General features: G+C 41.6%; 1 protein-coding gene across 1 annotated transcript; it reads right to left on the bottom strand.

Annotated features, from left to right (window-relative positions):
- On the bottom strand, positions 1-26,315 carry POLR1B (RNA polymerase I subunit B). Its single transcript, XM_058534618.1, has 15 exons — positions 26,107-26,315; positions 21,542-21,709; positions 21,143-21,289; positions 19,800-19,932; positions 18,975-19,111; positions 17,756-17,979; positions 16,571-16,742; positions 13,307-13,478; positions 12,288-12,569; positions 11,168-11,301; positions 7,394-7,564; positions 6,617-6,773; positions 3,349-3,545; positions 2,370-2,623; positions 1-1,464 (listed from the first exon to the last, which is right to left on the bottom strand). The coding sequence occupies exons 1-15, from the start codon at positions 26,281-26,283 to the stop codon at positions 582-584; spliced, it is 3,408 nt and encodes a 1,135-aa protein (XP_058390601.1). The 5' UTR covers positions 26,284-26,315; the 3' UTR covers positions 1-581.
- Between the last annotated feature and the right edge of the window lie 474 nt (positions 26,316-26,789).

The following is a 26,789-nucleotide window of genomic DNA, read 5'->3' as shown; positions in this document are numbered from 1 at the left end:
GGCACAAGGAAACTTGTGGAGGTGACATTTATTACCTCGACAGTAGCAGTCATGTCACAGGCGTATGCATATGTTCACATCCATCAAACTGTATACATTAAATATGTGCAGTTCTTTGTATAACAATTACAATTCAATAAAGCTGTTAAGAAATAGTTCTATCTTTTGTTTTTACTTTAATGTGGATATAGGAAAATATAAAATTACATATATGGCTTGCATTATATTGGACTGCTCTGCTCTAGATGGACAAATAAATGTTTGACAGTCACTGCCTGTTGAAAGCAGGATACAAAGAAGCTTGGGTTGGAAAGACTTTTCCCTGCATATCCTTCTATTTATCAGTGTATCATTTTCAAAGAAGATACTTGTGGAATTTTTGAACAAATATATTGAAAATCAACTTCAGTAGTTATTATACCAGAGAGACTCCAAAACCTTGAAATCTTAGTGGTCAGGTCTTGGTTGAGAGCTCTCACACCCTTGAAGAAGATCCAGAGTAACCTAGTATCTTCACTGAACTAAAGTTTACATTTTGTTTTAATCTGATCATTCTCCTAACGCAAGAGGCCAGCATCAAGTTAAATGACATCCAGTTTCACTTTGATGTTCATAGCTGCCAGTTCAGCTACAAAATACCGGAAAACATAAGGCACAGAAACAGTGTCAATAGTGTCACTGCGATTACACAGCGTACAGTTGTATTTTCTGTTGCGCATGGCAGACCAAGAAGGGGGTGGCTTCTCCAACAGTGGAGACAGTAAACTACCACACTTTACACACACGTGGGCTACCGATCGATCAGAACAGTTGAAGAGGCGGTCATGAAGGAGAAAAGATGTACCATGAGCTAAAAGAGCATCCCGTTCCATTTCCCCAAAACGGATTCCACCCTGGACATTTCTTCCCCCAATAGGCTGGTTAGTCACTTTGTCTCTGGCTCCTGTTGTTCTAACTTGGAATTTGTCTGAGACCATGTGGCGTAAGCGTTGATAATAAACCACGCCTATGAAAATGTCTGCTTCCAGTTCTACCCCACTGATGCCACTATATAACCTCTCGGTGCCATAGAAGTTGTAGCCAGCAGCCTTTAACATCTCACCAAAGTATTCTAAGGCCGAGTTCTCCTCTGAAAAGATGAAGGGTGTAGCATCGTGGCAGAGACCATGCAAAGCTGCAGACTTCCCTGCCATACTCTCAATTAACATACCGATGGTCATGCGGGATGGAAAACCGTGAGGATTGAAGAGAATGTCTGGGACCATCCCACTCTCAGTAAAGGGCATGTCCTCAACTGGCCACAATCTGCTCAAGATGCCCTTCTGCCCATGACGACTGGCAAATTTATCTCCGATGGTGGGGTTCCGAGGCACTCGCATCGTGATACAAACACACTTGAATTTCCCACTTCCAGTGTCATTACTGCATACTTTGATGTTATCCACAACACAATTTTCTTTACTCCTAGGAAAAAATAAACCATGCAAACAGTCAAACTATTTGCTTAAACTTATGGAGATACTTAAGTTTTATTGATATAATTAGCGCTTCATAAAGAATATTTGCGAAACTTATCCTTACCTCTATTCTCCAGTAAAAGAGAGCTATTGTCCCTAAAAGTATTTACGAATAGGGCTACTGATTATGTTCACTACAGAACTCAGTTCCTCCGAAAGAACACTAGCAACAGAGGCAACCGAAAACTAAAATGAAGACCTATTATTGATAACCAACACTGAAACAAAACTGTAAGGGCCACAGTTAAATAAAGTTATTTATGCTCTTATTTTTAATAAGAGGCATAAGGAGCTCAACATTTTATCTAGGAAACATTCCTAACAACATGTATGAGAGAGAGGATCAAATCTAGTTTTAAAACAAATCAAAGATAACTCTAACTGTAACAGACTGACAAGACATAGAAAAACCAGGGCAGTACAACAGACACAGAACTCTGTCTCATTTCAGAAATGCCAATTCAGACTGAGCCAGTAACTGAGCTACCACTTATATTTTCTCCAAAACTTCTCCTGTTATAACTTTCATCGACCTCCAGCAATTCCACTGAGAAATAGCCTTTAAAAATAGCACTGGGTAGGGGCCAGGCTGGTGGCGTAGTGGTTAAGTTCCCGCACTCCGCTTCAGTGGCCTGGGGTTTGCAGGTTCAGATCCCGGGTGCAGACTGACGCACTGCTTGTCAAGCCATGCTGTGGCTGAGTCCCATATAAAGCAGAGGAAGATGTGCACGGATGTTAGCCCAGGGCCAATCTTCCTCAGCAAAAAGAGGCAGATTGGCAACAGATGCTAGCTCAGGGTTTAATCGTCCTCACAAAAAAAAAAAAAAAATAGCACTGGATATCCAAACTTACTTGTAGTACATCACAAAGCTCTCCCCGGTGTTGAGGTTCAGGTAGCTGTAATACGGATCTCCATACTGCAGTTGTGCTCCAATAAATGGCAAGCCGTCATCATCTAACTTCTGCACAATCCGTGGGTCACCAGGTTTGACTCCAAATACCAGACTGTCATCTCCTTGTTTAATTTTTTCAGAGAGATCTATGAATTCAGACTTGTAGACACTTCCATGGGCAAAGCCTCGTTCCCAAGAGGCCTTATTTACAATCTACAAGGTCAAAGAATCATTAATTTAAGAGACTGAGGCCAAATGAGGATTTTCAAAATAAAAGGGGTTAGAATTATAATACTTGATTTAGGATAACTGGCATTTGATTTAAAAAATCTATCCATATTCTCCAAATCACCTATACTAACTACTGAAACCCAGACACATATAAATGGCTTAAAACTACAAAAAGAAAAGGTAGATACATCCAAGACAACATCTACTCATACTACACACTCAAATATGCATGATACATGTGTATCTGAATATCAGTAAATATCTTTCAAGGCCTGCCACTTTCAACTTAGAACAGGAATTAACCATTTAACAGAACACTCACACGCCAAATACTAGGCACTCAGGGACACAGAAATATTCCCTCAGTGATCTCACAGTAAACAAAAAAGTTAAAAATTAAAAACAATGGGGGCCGGCCCGGTGGCGCAGGCGGTTAAGTGCGCGCGCTCCGCTGCGGCGGCCCGGGGTTCGCTGGTTCGGATCCCGGGCGCGCACCGACGCACTGCTTGGTAGGCCATGCTGTGGCGGCGTCCCATATAAAGTGGAGGAAGATGGGCACCGATGTTGGCCCAGGACCGTCTTCCTCAGCAAAAAAAAAAAAAAAAAAAAGAGGAGGATTGGCGGATGTTAGCTCAGGGCTGATCTCCTCACAAAAAAAAAAAAAAAAAATTAAAAACAATGGAACTGCATCTCTTGGTAAAACTTACCATGGCATCTTCCATATCATAGCCAGTGTAAGAAATAACAGCAACAATGGCATTTGTCCCAATTGGATAGTTATCCATGTCATAATAATCATACATGTATGGTCTCACTAAAGGGCTTTGTGGAGTCTGAAGACGATACAGTTTATTATCTGACCGGTCTTGATATGTGAGAAGTGGAAAGCCCATAGTTTGCTTACCTACAAAGGGAAAAAACACTTTAGCATTTTTTTAAAGCCCCTTGATTAAAAAAATAATATGTAAAATTGGAAACAACTAAATATTCATCACAGTGGAATGAATAAGACAGTCATGGTGGTTATGCTTTCTGCAGACTAATATACAGCTTGACAAGGAAGCAGACCTACGTGTATCACTGCGACCAGACCCATGCATTGTTTGCCCATGCAAACAATGCTGGGCGGGAACAAGTACAGAATGACATTTAATATGATACTATTTAAAAAAAAAGATACCATTTATGTACATTTGTAACACATCCCAAACAATTCTATACCTAGTTTATAGACACATGTAATATAATAAAAGCATAAAAAGAGGATGCAAAGGATATATACAAACTGTAAGGTATTACTACTGGGGGAGAGAAGGGGTGAAAAGGGGACAGTAACTATTATCTAATTAGATTACTTTCTCATACACACATACATACAGAGCAAAATGTCAATATTTGTTAATTCTGGGTAGTGGGGTATAGGGGGTAGGTTAAGACTTCTTTGTACTATTTTACAGTACAGAGAACCAATTCAAAACAAAATGATTTTAAAAACAAATATTTTTAGTAGTGTAATTTACAATTTGTATAAATATATTTGTATTTATATATGTAAAATATATACATAGTGTAATTTTTTAAAAATACAGAAAAAGAGACGTCCAGCTTCCAGTAATAGAGGGCTACTCCTATAAGACCACCCTTAATACGTGATCCAGAAAAATACAAAACAAAAACCAACCACATACTTATATACACACTACCTGAAAGCACTGGAGAGTAACCGAAAGCAGTCAGAAACTAGAGAGGAATTCACACTTGGACAAAAACTAAACTGGGTGAGTTTCCAGCTTTTTCAGTTTTTAATGCTTTTGTTTTTATTTTTGTTTTGCCTGATGGCCCAGTCAGTGTAGTAGCTACAACTCAGATAGAAACCCACAGTCTTACTGGCCTGAAGAACCAAGAGTTCAGAGCAGGACAGCAACTAGAAAGTAAGGGGGGAGATTTCAAAGAGCAGAGAACCACAAAGGGAGAGCCTTAAATTCTGCATATAAACTGAGTCCAAATCCTTGGTGGACTCCTGAACTACGCATGCATGGGAGAGATCCAAGCAGCCCACCTAAGGCTAGAAGAGTGTACTTCAACTGCTGTGTTCAGTTAAGTTATCTACCAGTTAAATCTAAAAACCAATCCTCTTCAGAGGAACATAAATAGAATCCACAATCTTTAAAACATATCATTCACAATGTGTAGGATACAATACAATATTAGTATACATACGAAGAAAACAGGAAAACATACTCAAGAAAAAATGCAGTCAATGGAGGCTGATCCTGAGATGACCCAGATGTTGGAATTAGCAGATGATGATTTTAAAACACTTGTTAAAACTATGTTAAAAAATGTAAATGCCACCCCGGTGGCATAGTGATTAAGTGCGCCTGCTTCGCTTCAGTGGCCGGGGGTTCATGGGTTCGGATCCCGGGCGCGGACCTATATACCGCTCATCAAGCCTTGCTGTGGAGGTGTCCCACATACAAAACAGAGGAAGATTGGCACAGATGTTAGCTCAGGGTGAATCTTCCTCAGCAAAAGAGGAAGATTGGCAACAGATGTTAGCTCAGAGCCAATCTTCCTCACCAAAAAAGAAAAAAATGTAAAGGAAAATATGTTTACAATGAAGATAATCTCAGAGAAAATAGAAACTATAAAAAAGAACAAATGAAAATTCTAGGCTGAAAAATTCAATATCTGAAATAGAATGAAAAGTCAGTGAATGTGATTAGAGATCAATAAAAAGATCCAATCTGAAGAAGAGACAGAAAAAAAGATGGAAAAAGAGAACAGAAACCAAATGGCATACGGGACAACATCAAAAGTTTTAACACACATGATGCGTAACTGAAATCTCAGAAGGAGAGGAGGCAATGAGGTAGAAGCAATATTTTTAGGAATAATGGCAGAAAACTTTACAAATTTGATTAAAAATATTTTTTACAGATTGAAGAAAATCAGCAAACCCCAAGCAAGACAAACACAAAGAATATCATATCTAGACATATCATAGTCAATCTGCTACAAACCAAAAATAAAGAGAAACTCTTAAGGACAGAGGAAAAATAACACGTTATATACAGGCAAACAACAATACATGTAACTGCTGACTTCTAATCAGAAATAACGGAGACCAAGAAGAGACAGTATAACATCTTTTAAGTGCTGAAAACAAATAATTACCAAATCAGAATTGTATATCCAGTTCCTTCAAGTCAAGATTAAAGACATTTTCAGAGACATAAAAACTAAGAGAATTTGTAGCCAGTATCCTGCAACTAAAAAAAATGCTAAAGGAAGTTTTTCAGGCTGAACAGAAATTACATGCCATGGAAACTTGAATCATCAGGCAGGAATCAAGAGCACTGGAAGTGATACTGATGTGGGTGACTATAATGGCTTGTATTCTTCAAAATTTGAATCACAAGATCTCAGAAAAACCCAAATTGATGAACATTCTACAAAATAAATGACCTTTTCTGTCAAAAATGTCAATGTCAAAAAAGACAAAGGCTAAAAATCTGTTCTAACTTAAAGGAGACTAAAAAGATATGACAACTAAATATAATGTGTGTGTGATCTTGGACTAGGTGCTACACAGAAAAAGAAAAATTGCCATAAGCCATATTTTTGGGATAATTAGTCAAAATTTGAATAAGAACTATAAAACAGTATAATAATATCAATGTTAAATTTCCTGATTTTAATAATTGTCTTTGGTTACGTTAAGTGAACATCTTTGTTGTTAGGAAATACACATTGAGATATTTAGGGGTAATGGGGCGTTGTGTCTGCAACTTATCTTCAAATGGAAAACAACAGAAATGGGGCAAAATGTTAACATAATGTAGATAAAGGGTTTATGGGAGTTCTTTGTACCATTCTTGCAACTTTTCTCTGAGTTTGAAATTATTTCAAAATCACAGAAGTTACAAGCACTTTTCTTCTATAAATGGGACCACCACCTCCACTCCATCTTACCCATCTGGCACTGGTACATGTTCCGTGGACTCTGGTTGTGATCGGAGAAAGGGATGAAGTTGGCGATCACACTCAGCAGGCTGTGAGGGAAGAGCTCCTGGTGGGTGGTAACTCCAGCAAAAACCTCATCCTCAAAGATAGCAATGTTCATGAAGATCTGGGAAAGAGGAAGGACGAGGAAGTTCAAGGCACAAAACTGACAGCTAACATATTAACTCTACTATCTCTGAGAGTTTAGTACTCCAAGACTTGAAAGAAAATCTTCCCCACCCAGCATCATGAACACTGAAGGGATCCACTGTGAAGCACAAGGAAGCTTCCAGTAAGAAATATCACTTGCCTTACATATATCATTCAGAATCTACGCTGCTCAGGGGATATGAAGAAAGAAATTTTTAAGTAGTATAAAGCCCACAGTTTTGCAACTGCAAAGATATAGGCAAAGACTGTGAGTGAGTCTAATGGAATGTTTCAATCTCATCACCTGAGGCAGAGCCAGGTGCCAAGGAGCTTTTGGGAGCTGGGCAGGATGGGAAAGGCAGGGAATGCGACCACCAGCCCTCTCTCTGGTTCGATGTGATGTGCGATTGTAGTGAGGTAACACATGAAAACTGCTTCGTGCCGGTCACAGAGGAGGCAGAAAATAAGTTCTGACTTCCTTTCAAATGCAAAATTGTTATTAAAGAATAACACTTTAAAAAAGCAACAGTTACTAAGTCTCTCAAGGTTGTAACTACACAAGCACATACACCCACCAATCACACACGCTCTAGGTACCTGTTCCATGGTTCCAATTAGCTCTTCTCTGCCCAATTCCAAGTTCTGCACAGGCCGTACCAGTCTACAAGGGGTGGTAAAAAGGAACAATCCTGGGTACAGACTTGGTTTTCCTGTCATGGGGATAAGGGCCACCTCCATCCAGGGAGGAATTCTTTTTTCTCTCAACACCTGTTTTCAACAAAAAAAGAATTCAATAAAGAATAAATGATGCGTTTTACATCTATCCCCCTGCCACCTAGGAGGTGGGTAGAATGGGGAAGGAGATCACATGTGAAAAGCAGTATCTTAAGAAATTAAATTAAGTTATGCAGGTAATAAACCTAGTGCCCGGCCAGTCTCATCCCCACACGGAATGCCACTCACCCCATATCCAGAGTTGGCAAAAGCTCTACTTTCTTGGTGGCTCAGCCCTACTATCAGGCAAACCAGTAATGACTGAGACCGGGGGAAGGTAAACCAAGAATATGCATGTAGACATACTAAATGAAGTCCTGTCCTCTGATGTGTAAAACATAGTCGATTACTTGGTGCAAGGAGAAATACAAATCTAAATTAAAGAAATTTGAAAAAAAAATGAAACCTATATATCAGAACTTATGAGGATTCACAAACACTAACAATAAAGATGAATGAAAATAAATGAATTAAATTCTCAATTCAAAAGCTAAAAAAAGAACAAAATAAACCAAAAAAAAAAGCACAGGCAAAGAAATTATAAAGATAGAACCTGAAATTAGGGAGGTGGAGTACAGGAAAAGGTTCAAATTAATAAATCAATTCTCAGTTCTTAAAAAAAAACACCCAAGGACGTATACCCACTACTTAACCTAATCAAGGAAAAAAAAAACCAGGGGAGGCCTACAAATATATCGAGTAAGAAATGACAAGGGGGGAAAAACCACTGAAACAAAATTTTAAAATCATGTGTCTGCTTTGCATATCTCTAAGAAACCAAGATGAAATGGATAAAATGCAGGTTACTAAAACAGACCTCGACAGAGGTAGAAAGCTTAAAGAAGATTAATTTCCATATTAGAAACAAAGGTATGAGAAATTACCACCAAAGAAAGCACTAGAGCCAGATGGTTTCACGGGGAATTCTAGCAGACTTTGGACCAGATACCCAGTGCTCTACAAACTGGTCCGGGCATGGAAAACTTTCTAATCCTTTTTATAAATCAGAGACTTAGGAATGTCAATTTTAAAAATCTTAAATAAATTATTAATATTTAAGAAAGCATCACTATTTCTCAAATATTAAGAAAGGAATACACCATGACCAAGTGGGATTTATTCCAGGAATTTAAAACTCATTATTCATCACTATTATTAGAGAGTGATCATTAATAAGAAATGAATTAATATAATACACCTGATATGGCTTATAATTTTTCTCCAAAAATGCCAAAAAATTAAACATAGAATTTTGTATGACCCAGCAATTCTACTTCTAGGTATATGCACTCAAAAGAATTGAAAGCAGGGACTCAGTTACTTGTCCTCCCATGTTCACAGCAGCATTATTCCCAATAGCCAAAAGGTGGAAACAACCCAGTGTGCATCGACGGATGAATGGATAAACAAAACGTGGTATATATGTACATACAAGGGAATATTACTCGGTCTTAAAAAGGAATGAAATTCTGACACATGTGACAACACTGATGAACTTTGAAAACATTATACTAAGTGAAATAAGCCAGACACAAAAGGACAAATACTCTGTGACTCCACTTATATGAGGTACCTAGCGAAGTCAAATGCATGGACAAAGAAAGCAGAAGAGTGGTCACTAGGAACTGGGAAAGGGGGGCGGGGAGTTGCTGTTGAATGGGTACAGAGTTTCAGTGTGGGATGATGAAAAAGTCTGGAAGACGAATAGGGTGATGGTTGCACAACAAGATGAATGTACTTAACGCCATTGAACCATACACTTGAAAATGGTTGAAATTGTAAATTCTGTTATGCATATTTACAAAAACAAAACAAAACAAAAACCCACAGGGACTGGTCCAGAGGGTCAAATGTGATACAATTTGGGCATCAAAATAAACAATAGTAACAGAATACTCACAAAATAAAACAAGCATCTATAGATCTACGCTGATGTAAATAAATGAACAAATAAATAAATGGAGGAGAAAGGAAAACTCTCCCTCACAGAATGGCAACTAATAAGCATAGAACAAATGATGGAGTTAGGAAACAACCACTTGGCAACCATCACAGTAGTAATTAACTCAGCAAAGAATCATCAATGGAATAGTAATAATTGTGCAAAGAATTCATCAACTAGTGGGTGAAAATTTGATGAGGAAAAGGGCCTTCACATAGCTTCCAAGTATCTCTCCACAAATTATTTATTACAGAGAAAATTAGTAACAGTGCAGTGGACTAACCTAAAGAACACAACCTTCAAGTGATCAAAGTTAACATCACCAGTCACGGGACAGGCCAACACCATGTGCCCCCCAAAATGATTTATTTATTTATTTATTTATTTTTTAAATTTTATTTATTTATTTTTTCCCCCAAAGCCCCAGTAGATAGTTGTATGTCATAGTTGCACATCCTTCTAGTTGCTGTATGTGGGACACGGCCTCAGCATGGCCAGAGAAGCGGTGCGTCGGTGAGTGCCCAGGATCCGAACCTGGGCTGCCAGCAGCGGAGCGTGCGCACTTAACCACTAAGCCACGGGGCCGGCCCCAAAATGATTTCTTGAATCTCATTGTGAGGAAGCTACACACAAACATAAATTAAGAGATAGTCTACGCAGTAACTGCCTGCACTCAAAAAAAGTCAAGACAGGAAAGGCTGAGGAACTGTTCCAGATTAAAGGAGACTAAAGCAACATGACACTACGTGTAACACTTGATTCTGGACTGGATCCCAGACCAGGAAGAAAAAAATAGCTATAAAGGACATTACTGACACAACTGGTATAATCTGATTATCAGCTGTGGATTCTACCAACCTGACCTTCCCTGATTCTGATAAGTGTACTGTGGTTACTGAAGAGAAAAAATCCTTGTTCTTAGAAAAAATACATTGAAATCTTTATGGAAAAGGGGACAGACATGTCTGTACGTTACTCTCAAATGGTTCAGAAGGAAAAAGGGAGTTCTTTGTAGTGTTCAAACATCTTTTCTTTATCTAAGTGTAAAATTATATCAAAGCAAAGCAATTATAAAAACTAAAAAACCCAAAACTAAACAAAATAGAACAGAGCACGAACTACAATTTATCTTGCTGCCAAAGAACAATTCTTCTAATGGCCACTATCCAAGCAACAAAAGACTCTAGTTAGGAGGAAATTCCAAAGATAAGTTATTCAAAGAATGTCATTCTACTTGACTTTTTAAAAATGAGTTTTCAAGACCCAGAAGGCAACAGCGTATGCCTTATATCTTGCATATCTTTAATATTTATGCTTGAAATATAAATATTAAATATACTTTGAGGTGCCCTATATGCCACTACTATTTACAAAGAAAAAAAGTTAAAATTTGTTAGATTAGCAGACTAGGGCCTCAATGCAACTACCAAAAAAGTGTATACAGGTCAAATATCTGTTGCTGACCCCAACCTATGAGGTCAGGACAAGGTAGGATAAGACTCTGCCACCAGAGGGAACATACAGGCACTTTCAGAATCAGCTTCTGACCTCCAGACCCCTTGACCATTCTAGACTGCCCTGGGGCTTCCTCAAAACTAGAGAAGGACCAAAAACCTAAGATCACGAGATAAAACAATTCACAAAGACACGATCACCTTAAAATGTCGGAGAGAATCTGCAACGCTAGGAGCGAGCTCCTTGTCCACCCAGCCCACCATGACGCCATCCAGCAGGACAGGGTAGCACTCACTGTAGGGTCGGTGTGGCGCTCCGTCAACTGGAGTGACCCCTGGTGAAGTGAACAGAGTGATCACATCAGAAAGCTTTTTCTAACATTAAAAATCTCCTCCAGATGTGTTCAACAACTGCTTCTTCATCTTAGACACCTAGTCATCTTGTCGCTAAACCAGTGTTTTTGTATTGCTTGAGTATTTCTACACGATTTCAGCAAGGACACACAAGAAACTACTGACTCTGACTGCCTGTGGGGAGAGGAGCAGAGGGACAGGGGTGCGAGGGAGGCTTTTCCTGTACATCTTTTGTATTTTGATTTCTGAGCCATGTAAATATATTAATTTTCCAAAAAAATCTAATTACATTTGATCCTCATTATTCGTGGATTCCACATCTGCGAATGTGCCTACTTGCTAAAATTTATTTGTAAGCCCAATATCAATACTAGTGGCACTTTCTCGGTCATTCAAGGACATCTGGTGAAAATTTTGAGTTGCCTGATACACACATTCCCAGCTGAGGTCAAACAAGGCAACGATCTGCCTTCTTGTTTCAGCTCATACTGGAAATAAGCATCCTGTTTGCAGTCTGTTCAGTGCCACATGTTTTGCATTCTTGTCCTTTTTGTTGGTGACTTCACTGTTTAAAATGGCCTTCAAGTGTGGACAACCTTTTTAACTGTCTTTCTGCAAACCGACACTCTTTCCTCCCTAGAGATATAGTGGTGGACCCAACAGATGCAGGGAGAGTGACCCAAAATGTTACTTCCAATATTAAATGCTGGTCTATTTCAAATGCTTTGCCATCTTTTTTTTTGAAAGAACAAAACTGCAACATTAATTTCTCCTTCATTCATTTTCAAAGAATGCATCTGATCTTCTACAGAGAACCCAAGACAGCAGCTCAACTCCTGCACAGAAGAGTAAAAAGAACTCTTGCAGGAATTCTCTGCTCAGCTCCCAAAGTAGCATAATTTAACAGTTTGCACCTGTTAAAACCCCCACACTCAACCAAGACTGTTCATCACGGAACACCACATACCCAAGTTGCAGAGCAAAGCTGGAATAGATGCTGTATACACAAACTGCGTGACAACCTCACATATGGCAGTTAAGTGGTTCATCAGACCGCAGGGCTCCCCGTCTGGGGTGTGCACGGGACAAAGGAAACCCCAGGACTCCGGCAGCAACCTGCGTACTGTGGTGGTCCTCATCTTGGCAAAATCTGCCCCTCTGTGCACACAGCGGAAATGGGAGAGATAGCGTATGAAGTTCAGCTTATCAGCCACAACACAAAGTCCAGAATCTTGCAGGAAGCCAAGACCTTAATAAAACAAAAATCATTCAAAAACGGGCTAAACTTAAAAAAAAAAAAAAATTATTATTTTAGGCTCTGACAACAAAATCTCAGAGCGTACTATAAACATAGAGGGCGTTATTATCAAGTTTACCCTATTAGCTCTGATGAGTGGGAAGAGTTTACAGAAAGTATTAAGAGTCTCCAGATCTCACAAATGGTATTAGCCCTGACTGGTTCCCTATCTCCTCTACCACTACTTCCTTTGTGGGAAAACATTAAATGAGTAATAAAAAAACAAGAAATTAAATGGGATTAATCAGCGAGGGCTGGAAAATACACAAGAAGTTGTTAGTCCTAAAAGAATCTGCATCAGTATCATCTGTTAAAAAAATGCAGATTTCTGGGCCTTCAATTGCCACTCTTTAAAGTTCCCCATGCCATTCTGATTGGCATGTGTAACATCCCTCCCAGACTACCTGTCTAGGTAACTCTTCCCCAGAGATCTAAGTTGTCTTCAGTTTTCTAGAAGAAGGCACAGGAAATGTATTTGATCATTAGACTTGGATTTCAGCTCTAGAGACACCTTGTCTAAAGCCCTTCAGACTACCATACACTTGTCAAAACTGACAACATGAAATCCGTCTTTAGTGAAAGGGAGAAGTTCACTTTTAAATAGAACCTCTCTCAGTGATACATAAATCTACATTAAGCAAATAATTTGAAAAACGTAACTAAAATGAAGCCTATCTATTGAATTTCACCTGTTTTAGAACGCAGATTCCCAGTAGCAAGAAGATATTCAAATGGTTTTGTAAGGTCTGTTCCCAGATTAAAAATCTTCATCAAATTTTCAGTGTTTATGGACACATTGGTCTTCTGAGACTTCTTGTCTATAGCTATTTTAATAGACACTAACCAAGCTTCCATTTTTTCCTGAAACAAGAAGAAAATTTAAATTACATGTTTTAACTATTATAAGTTTCATTATTTACTCCCACATAATCTGGACATCCATAACAAAGGCCCACTAATGTATACATACACTTGACATGGAAAATATCCAAACTATAAACCCGAGAAACAGCTTTTCAATGTACTAGTACAGGTCAGGCATTTCCTAAAACAGGAGCTATAAGCTCCTGTAGGTCAGGGTTTCTTAACCTTGGCACCACTGACATTTTGGCTGGATAGTTCTTCGTGGTGAGGGGCTGTCCTGTGCATTGTAGGCTGGTTAGCAGCATCCCTGGCCCTTAACCAATGGATGCCAGTAGCACTCCCCAAGTTGTGACAACCAAAAGTGTCTCCATACATTATCAAATATCCCTTGGGGTGAGGCAAATTTGCTCCCAGTCAAGATTATTCACACTAATGGAAATCAAAACTGGTTTGCCTTGGCATTACAAAAGTTTTTAATTAAAAGACTCTTATCAAGCAGTCAGAACAGCTTCAATCCCAGAAACAGGCAACAACAAAGCTTTAAGACCAAGCAGCAGCCCATTGTCCCCAAAACAAAAACATTCAAGAGCAAAACCTCCCAATTACATGCAACATACAAGACAGCTGACAAACTTGTAGGAAAGAGGGAGAGCGTCACATAAAATCTGAAATATAATGGAAAAGGAAGAGAAGACAAAGGGGACAGAAAAGAAGAAAGCAAGCCCCAGAGATGAGGAACAGACGTGGGTAAAAGCTGTAACCTCAGACAGGAGGAGGCTGGAGGAATAAGGAGCTCAACTTTCTCTCCCTTGGCCGAGGCCTTCCTATTGTCTCTTTATAGTTAACTTGCTAAGGCAAGGAACCAGCATTTATTGGGCACATACGAGGATCTGGCAATTTGTGTATTTATTTAAGCCTCACGACAAACTTTTCTTCAGGACCACTGAAAACCCTTGGGCGAAATGTATTTCAGTATTAAGAATTTTCCAGACTTTAGTAAGGTAACAGGTGCATAAACCTCCATCAAAATACCCATGATGGAGACTGAGGCATTGGCTTGTAATCAAACACATTTCTACAGTGAAACACCGATTGTCACACTAAGTAGAAAAAATAAAAGTTATAAACAGCCTCCCGTCAGTTCAGGTCAGGTTTTGCTGCCAACTCGCATTTTTGGGGTTTTAGCACTTTGGGATCTGGAACTGCAGATGAGACTTGGGGGGACTTGCATGTGCAGCCTGCACACATCAGTACAAGCAGAAGCGAGCGAGAGACCTCTCAGAAGCCTTCCTGTGAGGTTCACCAGTCTTGCTGGTAAAAGGTATGGAAGTATGAAGCTGGGCCAGTCTGCAAATGCGGATGGCAGAGAGGGAGACAGCACAGAAATGATGAGCGGCACCTACATTATCCATTATGAAAGTTCAGAAAGGGCAGCTCTTCAATGTCCCCCCCACCCCTTGTTAAACAGTCTCTGAACCAGTCACATGAGTCACATAGGACACCTCAATTGCTGCTGCAACACTCAGTGAACTGGCTAAAGAGTCCGGAGTTCATTATGTCACTGTCATGTACCTTCTGAAGATCTTGTGCCTCAAATTCAGAGATTTAGAAGCTTAAATATAGGGGGGCGAAAAGGTAAGGAAAGTACACACTTTTAAGCAATGAATTCTCTGAAAAAGTCTCATCAACTTTCTCTGTTTTGCCTGTTGCTGAAACAGGTCACCTCAGCAATGCCTCTCAACTTAAGATACATTTCTAACACCGGGAGGGTCCAATGAGCCCACTATGCTTCAGGTTAAGTAGAGGCACAATGTAAACCAGCCTTTACTTGAAAGGTTGCTGAAATTACCAGTAACAGAAAACTTCTGCCTGATTTCAATTTTTATCAGGGAAATTCTAGACTGCTGAAATTTTTCAATCTAATTTTATGGATAGAGCAGACAGAAACAAAAGTTATTACCTTTCAGTAAGAATTTAAATAAGATTTACTGACTAGATAAGGAATTAGGAGAGTTTTACTTCATTCTTCTCCATCTTCCATCCCACTGTTATCTCTTAGATTAAATCCTTTTTAGGGATAACATTCGAAATATAAAATACCACCAAATCAACTTTCTTATGAAATCATTTTTGTGCCATGCCAACACTCTCTCCCCATACACAGACACACACACAGAACTCTCTCATTATTAACAATAATTACGTTTCTGTAACATTGCTGTGAACACTGAATTAGTGGATATTGAACCATTGCTTCAAGAGGAAATATAGGGTTAGGTTCCTGCAAATCTCAGGTCACAACATTTTCGACACCAATCAATGCATAAGCTTGTTTTGTGCGTGTTTCTGTTGAAAGACACCTGATTCTATACTGCTGATTAATCACTACTGAACTCACAGCCAACAGCACTGTAACCCATGCCTGACCAGAGCTTACCTAATACACATATTTTCTCTATAAGACACATCACAGCCTTCTCGTGCTTAGGAACACTAGACCACACTTTAGCGCTACGCCTGTGGGCCACTTTAAACAGCAAAATCACCAACAAAAAGCACAAAATGTGAAAAATATGGTACTAAATAGACCCTTGTTTATAGTACAAGAGCTGAAACAAGAAGGCAGAGCATCACCTTGCTAGAGCTCAGCTGGGAACATATGCATCAGGAGACTCCAATTTCTTACCACTCTGTGCATGTCTGTGAATGACACGAAAGTGCTGCGAGTACTCCTATTGGGGGTACAAATAAATTTTACCAAGTAGGTGAATTTGCAAATACAGACTCTGCGAATAATGAAGATTGACTCTATGTACCTATATAGGCCATTTACACTTTATCATTAATGTTAGGATGAAGATTTGATTTTGTCTTTACTTAGCCTATATAAAAATATTAAAGATAAAAAATATTAAAGAAATTTCTGGACCTGGTATAAAATAGGATCTTTGATTAAGCCCCTTACTGCTAAGTAAACAAAAATACAAAAAAGAGACTACGTAAACATGCAGAAAACAATACTGCTGGATATTGTCACACCATTCCACCAGAGGTCCAACTGGCCCAGAGTGAGGGCAGCGTGCATTTACCTTCAGAAACATGAGGAAGAGCTGACCAGGTGTAAGGACTTCTTGATTCACTAAACTATCGGGATTCTCCTCCATGCACTCTCCTTTGGCTAAAGCGAAGAGCTTCCGAGTCATGAGACAAAGTACATAAAACTTTTCAGTATTGGATTTCAAGTGGATACAGATGCACTGGCTGTCCAAATAAAAAGAAAAACTGTTAACACTACTTCATGTCCTACTAACCAAGGCCCCCAATTCATGCTTACTTAAAAGTCCTTACTCATTTCCAAAAAATTGGTTTTTACCTTTACTGGCAATATTAGCAAAAGAAGAGAATATAGTCACAAAGTCTAGAGCTGTGTTGGCAAACATTGTAGCAACACAACACATGTGGCTATTTAAATTTCCATTAATTAAAATGAAATACAATTTAGAATCAGGGGGCCGGCCTGGTAGCACAGTGGTTATGTTCGCATCCTCTGCTGCGGCGGCCCAGGGTGCGCAGGTTCAGATCCCAGGCACGGACCTACGCACTGCTTATCAGGCCATGCTGTGGCAGGCGTCTCACGTACAAAAAGTAGAGGAGGATGGGCACGGATGCTGGCCCAGGGCCAGTCTTCCTCAGCAAAAAGAGGAGGATTGGCATGGATGTTAGCTCAGGGCTGATCCTCCTTACACACACAAAAAAAGAATTCAGTTTCTCAGTTGCACTGGCCACTCAAGTGCTCATCATGTGGCTCATGGCTACATAGGGGACAGCGATGGTCTAGAGCAGGGTTTGTCTAATGATTATACAGTGGTTACATAAGACAAAGTCCTTGCCTTGGGGAAAGAAAGGGACGAGATGCAGGCAACTGTCAAGTGGTGCAGAAAGAAAAACGTTTATCTACGTACAGAGAAAGAAATAAAGCAAATGTAGTAAAAGTGTTAACAACTAGTGAATGTGTCTAATGTACTATTTCTGCAGCAATTCTTGAAGTTTGAAGTTATTTCAAAATAAAAGAAAGTACCGTAAAATAAAGCTACCACAAAAAGAAAGAAAGGTGAGGATGGCAACAGAAACAAAGCTAGCCCCTACTTTGCTAGATCAGAATTCTACCCCCAGGTCCATTCCGATTCCCAGATGACTCACCCAAGTACCTCAATACAAAGAACCGATGGGCACCCTCCACCCCTCTAGAACAGGGCAGACAGAAGTACACATACTTAAACAGAAACTCTGCAGCCTGCGCATCTGGATACCAGTCAGGAAGGTTGAGTTTTACCCTGAAGCGTTCACCTAGATAGTTAAGGACCTGTTTTTGTGTGGAACAACCCTCTTCCATTACAATCCTTAACATCTGAGAAACAGAGTTCCTGAAGAAAGAGTCATCCTCTTTTCCTTTGATGAGCTCCTGAAAAATCTGATAATCGGAAAAGCTGACAAGTGCCTAGAATAGAAAAAAAGGGTTTCTTTTTAATAGCTAATAATAACTAAACCATCTAATTCATTAACACTTATCTCCTATTTTTTTAATAGCCAAGAAAAATGACCACTCCACTATTGCTGAATTGAAGTGAATTCTCCAAAATAAGGGCATTGCTTGTATGATAGACACCAAGATGGCCCCAGTGATCCTCACCTCCTGGTATTCACAACCTGTGGAGTCTCCTCCCACACTGAATCAGGGCTGGCCTATGTGACCAAGAGAATGGTGAGGAAGACGATGTGTGACTCAAGGCTAGGTCATAAAAGGCATGGCAGCTTCCACCTCGGTCTCTCGGCTAACTCTCCGGGACAAGACAGCTGCCGCAAGCAGCCTTGAAAAGACCCGCGTGGAGAGGAACTGAGACCTGCCAAGAGCCCACACTGACCTGCCAGCCACGAGTGAACCACCTTGGAAGTAGATCCTCCAGCCCTGGTTAAGCCTTCTAAACGACTGCAGGCCCTACTGACACTCCTGCAACCTCCAGAGACCCCCAGCCAGAACTGCCTGAATTCTAAGCCACTTCCAAATTCCTGACCACAGAAACCTTGAGGGAGAAATCTTCAGTGACGTTTTTGTTTTTTTTTTTTAAAGATTTTATTTGTTTATTTATTTTCCCCCCAAAGCCCCAGTAGATAGTTGTATGTCATAGTTGCACATCCTTCTAGTTGCTGTATGTGGGACGCGGCCTCAGCATGGCCAGAGAAGCGGTGTGTCAGTGCGCACCCGGGATCCGAACCCGGGTCGCCAGCAGCGGAGCCCGCGGACTTAACCGCTAAGCCACAGGGCCGGCCCTTCAGTGACGTTTTAAGCCACTGAATTTTGAGGTAATTTGTTGTGGAGCAGGCGATAACTAGTAAGCCTGAACTCTGATGAGGAGAACCTATCTGTGTCCTGCACAGGACACGACCTCCAATGAATCTCTTCATAACAAAAGAAATATATTCAGTAAGTCACACCTTAAGTGCAAATCCCAAAGGAAGAAAAAACAGTTCTTTCCGGTAAATAAAGTTCAACATAACTGTGCCATTTTCTAAGTAGTGAAGGTTCATATTGACAGCAGAATGTTCTTCCCTCACACAGTGCATTGAAACTCCTATTGAAACAAAGCAAAAAGTCAAAAACTCCATAATACTATAATTGCTTCAATCATTATTTTTTTTCTGAATTATTTTTACCCTCTTGGAAATAATTAGAGCCAAATCACTAAGTTTAGCCAAGACTGTGGCAACCAAAAATGTCTCCAGATTTTGCCAAATGTCCCCTAGGGTGCAAAATCTCCCTGGGTTGAAAACCACTCAAAGTAACTGAAGCTGTGAATTTAATGAAACTTCAAAGTTTCCGTCCAGAGCAGGGTCCATGTCTTACAGCACTTTATATCCCCAGCACCCTGTGGAGTCTGGTCAAGAGATGGTGGCTTGATCCAAGAGTTCAAATAGGAAAAGCAGAATTTTATTTTTATTTTATTTTATTTTATTTTGTGAGGAAGATCCGCCCTGAGCTAACATCTGCCAATCCTCCTCTTTCTGCTGAGGAAGATTGTCCCCGAGCTAACATCCGTGCCAATCTTCCTCCACTTTGTATATGGGACGCTGCCACAGCATGGCTTGATGAGCGGTATGTAGGTCTGCACCCAGCATCCAAACCCTGAACCCCAGGCCACCGAAGTGGAGCACATGAACTTAACCACCACACCACAGGGCAGGCCCCTAGATGCACCTACTTTTTAAAAAAATGGCTTAAAAGTTTTCTAAAAGAACATTCCAAAAACCACTACAACTTACCATACTGAGTATAGCCAGGCCCTCTGTTTTTCCATTTTGGTCTTATCATTGCAATGGGGAAATTTCTTCGAGGCATAATCAACATTCGGATAACTTTCTCAATGCCATTGATTATAAAATAGCCTCCCATTTCCTGCCAAAGAGATGAATTACAGTTTGTTAAACAAAGATACCTCACTAACTGTACACATGAAACTGACTAACTGCAGACATCCACCTCACTCCTAGCTAGATGCAGTACCACGTGCAGAAGAGGTGCATGCAGGCGAAAGGGGTTACACATCCCTTGGAAACTGTCAGTGTGTCAATTAACAGTCATCTCAAGTAAATTAAAAAGGTTCTAGGGACCCGGGAGAAAAGTATAGAAGGAAATCAGGGTACTTCCCTCTACTAGACAGGCTTGATCTAACTTGCCTTTCTGTCCTCTAAAATGACTTCAGTTGTCAAATGACATTTAAAAAAAAAGCTTACTCCAAAGAGAAGTCTAAAGATGAAAACTATAACCATTTTGTTTCCAGATGAGTATAGTTTCCCAAGTAAATTAAAAAACTTTTGTATATGAAAGCTCTGGAAACTGGAAATTCAGACTAGCTAAAGAGGAGAATATTTGTGATAGCTCCAGTTAATATCACACTGCTGTAATAAATATAGAGCTACTATATACTGATTGCCTACTATGAAGCAGGCATATCATGCTAGGTGCGCTATGTTATCATAACACTTAATCCTCATACCAATGAGTGGGACAGCTATGTGCCCATTTTCAGCAGAGGAAACTCAGGTTCAGGGAGATTAAAGTTCCTGAAGCCACACAACTGGGAAGCAGAGCAGCTGGGTGTCAAACCCTGATCTGACACCAAAACCCTCTTCCCACCACATAACAGTCTCCCTACTGCAGGCCGAGTCTGTACGTCTTCATTACCTCAACTCAGTACTGCAGAGCCACCTAGCACAGCTGAAGAAATGCTGAAGGGAAGGTATACAAAGCACTTAATATGCTCACAGTGTCTTACTGCTGGTAAAGCAGACGTTTTAGACAATAGTTTTGTGGGTTAAGACAGCTTAAAAAAAAACAAATACATCTCTAAACATGTATCATTCAGAAAATCAGGGAAAAAATTACCAATTCTTCCCCTATAATATTCTTTAATTGTACAGCCACTTTTTCATTACGAGCCCTCCACAGTACGCAGACAAGATATTAATGCCCCATTCTACCTATCCAGAAATTGAAGCAGAGAAAGAAAAACTGACTCCCACTGACAAGCTTCACGTCTTCGCACTCCCCACTCAGGCCTCTTCCCCTGTCAGCCGGCCTCTGGGCGCACTGGCGCTTCGGTTACCTCTGCCTCCTCGTGGTGCCCAATGAGGGCTCTTGGAGGAAGGCTGTGCAAGTTGCAAAGCCTGGACTTCACCATGATGGGAACATAGCCAAGACACTGTTTAATGACTCCTTTTGGGATTCCACTCACTGACCAGCTGATATCTGCCTAAATGAAAATAAGAGAGAAAAAAATTACTTAAGAGAAAAGAAAACATCTGGATCTACAAGAACAAATGAGTTTTTTAAAAGAGTGAGGAAGGAGACCATAAAGTAAATGATTTTATGCTTTAACTTAAAAGATGAAATCTCTTGGATGACAGTACTAAGAAAGCAAAATTCTGGTATAAACTTTATTAGGCACCAGCCTTATTCTCAAAAATGTACAGTGTGCGAGCCACACACTGTTACTTGCACTCACTGTCAACTTTCCCCGGTAGGTACTCCTTCGGCCCCGGCATTCCGCTGGATAAACGTTGAGCTCTTTGCAGATGCTCCCCTTTGGAACGGTGGGTGGACTGATGACAGCATCCACAATAGTAAGAGAGATGCGCTCATCTTTGAAAGCAAATTCAAAGGGAGGTATAGCCTGAAATACAATTCACACGATTAATCGCTTGCATTTCCAAGGCACTTTTTCACTAAGACTCTTCCAAATCCCATGTGTTTTCTACATTGTTGCCTACAGTGCCAATGTGACACATCTAAAGACAGTTAAAGCTACATCCAGTCTACTCATACCCTCACTAAGTACCTAAAACTATAATGCGTTAACGCAGACTTTTTTGAGCGTCTATTACTTGTCAGATTCTGTGGTAGGCTCTAGGGATATGGTTGTGTAGAGAATAAAGCTGTTCTTAGAAACAAGTGCCTGCCTTGTCTAGTCTCACTTTGTATGATCTATGCACAGAGCAAGACAAATGGGACTGGTGCCCACAGAGCAAGGATATGGAAAGGTCTCCTGAGTTAGGACCAGACACTCTAACGCCATTCTTGAGGCTGATATTTGCACATTTCGTTCCATGGTGGGCTCACACTGGAGCCACAGCCATGCAAAGGGGAAGGTGGTGGCCACGGTGGTTTTTCTCGTTCCGTAACAGTTGCTTCTCTGTCCCACTTCCCGGGGGAAGCTTTGCTGTTCTTCTGAGGAAGGGGCACCACTGAGCTCTCCTACACATTAACCGTGAACAATCTCCTAGCCTTAGTGCTAGAATAACAAGAATGCCAAAAACAGAGAATATCAAGAATATCAGGGAGGTTCTCCACCCTTACATGAGCTCAACTGACCTTTTCTAAATTTTTGAGTTTTATCTAAAGCTGGTATTATTTTAGAATTTAATGTTTTATTATAAAATAAAATTTTAATATATTTCATATTTAAGGTTGGAGGATTAGTTAAAAAAAGGGAGATTAGAAGATTCTAAAAAAGCCACAGCTGCACTATCTGTATCTCAATTCAGTCAATTCTAGTTATTTGAGATAGGTATGGTCTATAAAGTTGCCACAAACACTGAATTAGTGGATAGTGAACTACTGCTCTTACAAGAAATACAAAGTTAGGTTCCTGTGAGTCTCTGGTCACAACATTTTGTCAACTGATCAATATATAACCTTGTTTTATGTGTGTTTCTATTTAAGGACATCTATTTAATATATAGCCAGTCCTGGTGGCCTAGTGGTTAAGGTTCGGGGCTCTCACCACCACAGCTTGGGTTCATTTCCCAGTCAGGGAACCACAACACCTGTCTGTCAGTTGTCAAACTGTGGTGGCTGCATGTTGCTGTGATGCTGAAAGCTACGCCACCGGTATTTCAAATACCATTAGGGTCAGCCATGGTGGAGAGGTTTCAGCGGAGTTTCCAGACCAAGACAGACTAGGAAGAAGGACCTGGCCGCCCACTTTCGAAAAAAACTGGCCACGAGAGCCCTGTGAATAGCAATGGAGCATTGTCTGATACAGCACCGAAGTGAGAGGATGGCACAAAAAGACTGGCCAGAGTCCCGCTCTGCTATACACAGGGTCACTAGGAGTCAAAATCCACTTGACAGCACTAACAACAAGTTTAATACGTATTGTTGAGTCATTAGCATTGAACTCACAGCCAACAGCACTAACTCATGACTGAACAAAGGTTATCTAACATATTTCTCTGTAAGGCACATCACAGCCTTCTTGCACTTAGGAACGTTAAACAGCACTCCAGCACTATACTTGAGGGCCATTTTAAACAGCAAAATCACCATCAAAAAGCACAAGAATGTGAAAAACTGAACAGACCTCAAAAAGGAGACCTATCTACAGTATAAGAGCTGGGAACGAGAAAGCAGAGCATCGCCTTGTTGGACCTCAGTTGGGACGTGTGCACTGGGTAACTCAAATTTTTCGCCACTCTGCACATGTTGGTGAGTACTGATTTTGGGTTACAAATACAATTTAGCAAGTAGGCAATGCACAGATATGGAATTCCAGAATAATGGGAATCAACTGTATTCTGAAAAGATGACTGTGACAGACATATCAACTTAGACTCACAGAATGGAGGAATCTACTCCAAAGAAAATATGATAGAGGCTGTTTTCCCCTTGCCTCTATAAATGTTAGTCACTTACCTTACTATGCTTTATAAGACAACATTTTCAAATCGTATTATGGTACCAGCTAAGCTGCAGTGTCAGGATTATCTGTGTGGGGCCCGATTTTCTCATGTACTTCAACCAAAACAACATACCGTAAGAGACTGAATGCAGAAGCAGATATGAGAATCCAGCTGTCTTCTAATAAGCCAGACATTTAAAAGATACACAAAAATATCCTTCATCTGCTAATTTCTTTTTTGCTTTAGAAAATATTTTTAATAAAAAAATAAATATATTATTGGTTTATTTTTAAATGAATTAGTATTTTTAAAATTTCTCAATTCTAATTTCTTTTTTTTTTTTTGAGGAAGATTGGCCTTGCACTAACATCTGTTGCCAATCTTCCTGTTTTTTCTTTTTTCTCCCCAGATCCCCAGTACACAGTTGTGTATCATAGTTGTAGAGTTGTAGTTCTTCTATATGGGACGCTGCCTCAGCATGGCTTGATGAGCAGTAAGCAGGTCCCTGCCCAGGATCCAAACCCGCAAACCCCAGGCCGCCAAAGCGGAACGCATGATCTTAACCACTACACCACCGGGCCGGCTCCAATTCTAATCTCTTATAGAGTAAATATTGATAAACAGAAGCTCTTTGGGATACCTCAAGAATCTAAAGAGTGGAAAGGAATCCTGGGACCAAAATGTTTGAGAACCGCTGGTCTATATATTACTCCTTCATAAAAACTCTCATGGACATGTACTCCTTTTTATGTGTGTATTTATTTATTTATGTATTTATTTATCTGAGGAAGATTGGCCCTGAGCTATCATGCTTGCCAATCTTCCTCCACTTTGTACGTGGGACACCGCCACAGCATGGCTTGATGAGCAGCGTGTAGGTCCATATCCGAACCCATGAACCCCCAGGCTGCCGAAATGGAGCATGTGAACTTAACCACTATGCCACCAGGCCGGCCCCACTCCGTTTTTATTTTCGAGTAAGCCCTCCTTCATCATCTCAATCTTGGACTCTTTTTTTCATTGTTTTAATAAACCTCAGTGCCAGTTAACTTTTAATTGGATATAATTTTTCTCATAGACAAGATACAATAGGAGTCCAGGCATGACATATGTATTTCCCACCAGTCCTGTCTTTTGCAAAAACATGAGGGAGTATTAATCTTCAAAGAAACCTCAGTGGCTCTCATATTATTCACAAAATAGAGTTCAAGTATTAGAGACTGGCAAAGCTCTCTCTCCACATTATCTCTATCCCTGTCTCTCACAACACAGATCCTACCCAACAAAACCACAGGACAGTGTCCCCTGAGCTCTGCTCCTTCACAGCCCCTGGAGAGAATGCACTCTCCTCCTCCCTTCAATTCATCTAACCCTGCCCTTTCTCAAAAACCTGGATTAGCTGCACTCCCTAGAGCTCCCCAAGTACCCTACACAACCCCTTGGCAGAGCAGTTCTCAAGAGCATTGGCAGTGACTACTATCATGTCCCCACCACCGCCGCCCCACTCCCAAAACATGATACCGAGCACTCAAAAGCAAGAACTGCGTCTTACACGGGACTGCCTCTTCCTCGCCCTCAGAGCCTGGTGCCTGGAGCCGCTGGGATGCTTACTAAATGAGTCCTTCCCCCACCATCCTCACTTGAACTCTGCTACCATTACCCTCTAGAGCAATAACTTACTGATGAGCAAATGTCACCTAACAACGCTATTGCACTTTCCTACTGAATCTCGCTGTTATGCCTCATTTTATCCTCCTAATCCCGCCTCATTCAGAACAGGTACCCAGTACTTTCTCCCTCGAAAGCTCTAAGAGAAGAAAACAGTGAAGGCTGACCTTACCCATCACAGTCTATCAACCAATAGGTTTCAGAACCTTTTGAGGTTTTGGATAGGTAAATCTTCAAGTGCTATAAAAAGCGAGTGCGGTCGTGCCTGGTTGTCGGAAGCACACCCCACACGGGCCAGTTCCACACGCACAGCACCCGTAAACCGCCCTACAAAACACCACGGTTCCCGAGCACACGCACATCCAGGAATCACAAATACATCTCCCCCTAGTCGACTCGACTCCAGGTGCCAGGGCCTACGCCCCGCGCTGAGCCTGGCACGAGGAAGGAGCACGACTGCTGGGGACAACACTGTGCCCTCGCGGCCATCCCTGTGGGACCTGTCGCCGGCCTGCGCCCTGCTCCGCCCAGGGCCCACTCAGCGCCGCCTCCCGGACCTCCCCGGCCCCGTCCCAGGCCGCGGGGCGCCCTCACCCCGCCCCGCGCCCCACACGCACCCCCTCCTGCAGCCCCGCCGCGCCCCTCGCCTCCGGCCGCCCGGGCTCCGCCGCGGCGCCGGCGAACGCAGGCCCGAGGGAGCCGGCGCGGACTCCGCGCTCACCTGCACCGCGTGGCCGAGCCCCTCGCGCACAGCGTGGTTGAAAGACTCGACGTGCGCCCGCGTCAGCTCCTGCAGCGCCGGGTGTTGCTGCTCCCGCGGGACCCCGTAAGAGGGGTCAGTCAAGTGCTTCAGGCTGGGCCCGCTGGGCAGGTTCCGCCACCGGCCGTCGGGATCCATGCGTCTGCCTGCGCACCGGCCGCCGGCGACCGCCCCGCGCGCGCGCGCCGGGAAGAGAGGCCGGCGACGCGGCGCCCACGGCCTGCCGGGAAATGTAGTTTGTCTAGTTCCGCCGGCCCTTGGCCCTTCGTCTTGATGGGGTCGACTTGGAACCAGAACCGTGGAGGGAACGGGCCGGTTTAAGACTGTGCAGAGCCAGCTCGCCGCCCCACCCACGCCCCCCTCGGCGAAGCATTCCTGAGGCGGAAGCCCGTTCCACCGCCCCTTCAGCGAGTGACCTCTTTGGCGCTCATTCGCCCAGTCCCTTAGGACCGGAGAGCAATCCTCGAAGATTCCCGTCTGTTCCCCGACCGCCCTCCGGATCCGATGCCGATATGACCCTGGGGAGACAGCCAGCGGGGGGCCGGCTCCGGGGAAAGAGCAGATGTTGCTGGGCACCGGGGGGCTCTGTCTGTGGTGGGAGATCAAGATTTGGCCACCCTGAAATCTATCTCTTTACCTTGATT

Source organism: Diceros bicornis, chromosome 40, assembly GCF_020826845.1.
Source record: "Diceros bicornis minor isolate mBicDic1 chromosome 40, mDicBic1.mat.cur, whole genome shotgun sequence".
Classification (NCBI taxonomy): Eukaryota; Metazoa; Chordata; class Mammalia; order Perissodactyla; family Rhinocerotidae; genus Diceros; species Diceros bicornis.
This window is presented reverse-complemented; position numbering and strand designations above follow the sequence as displayed.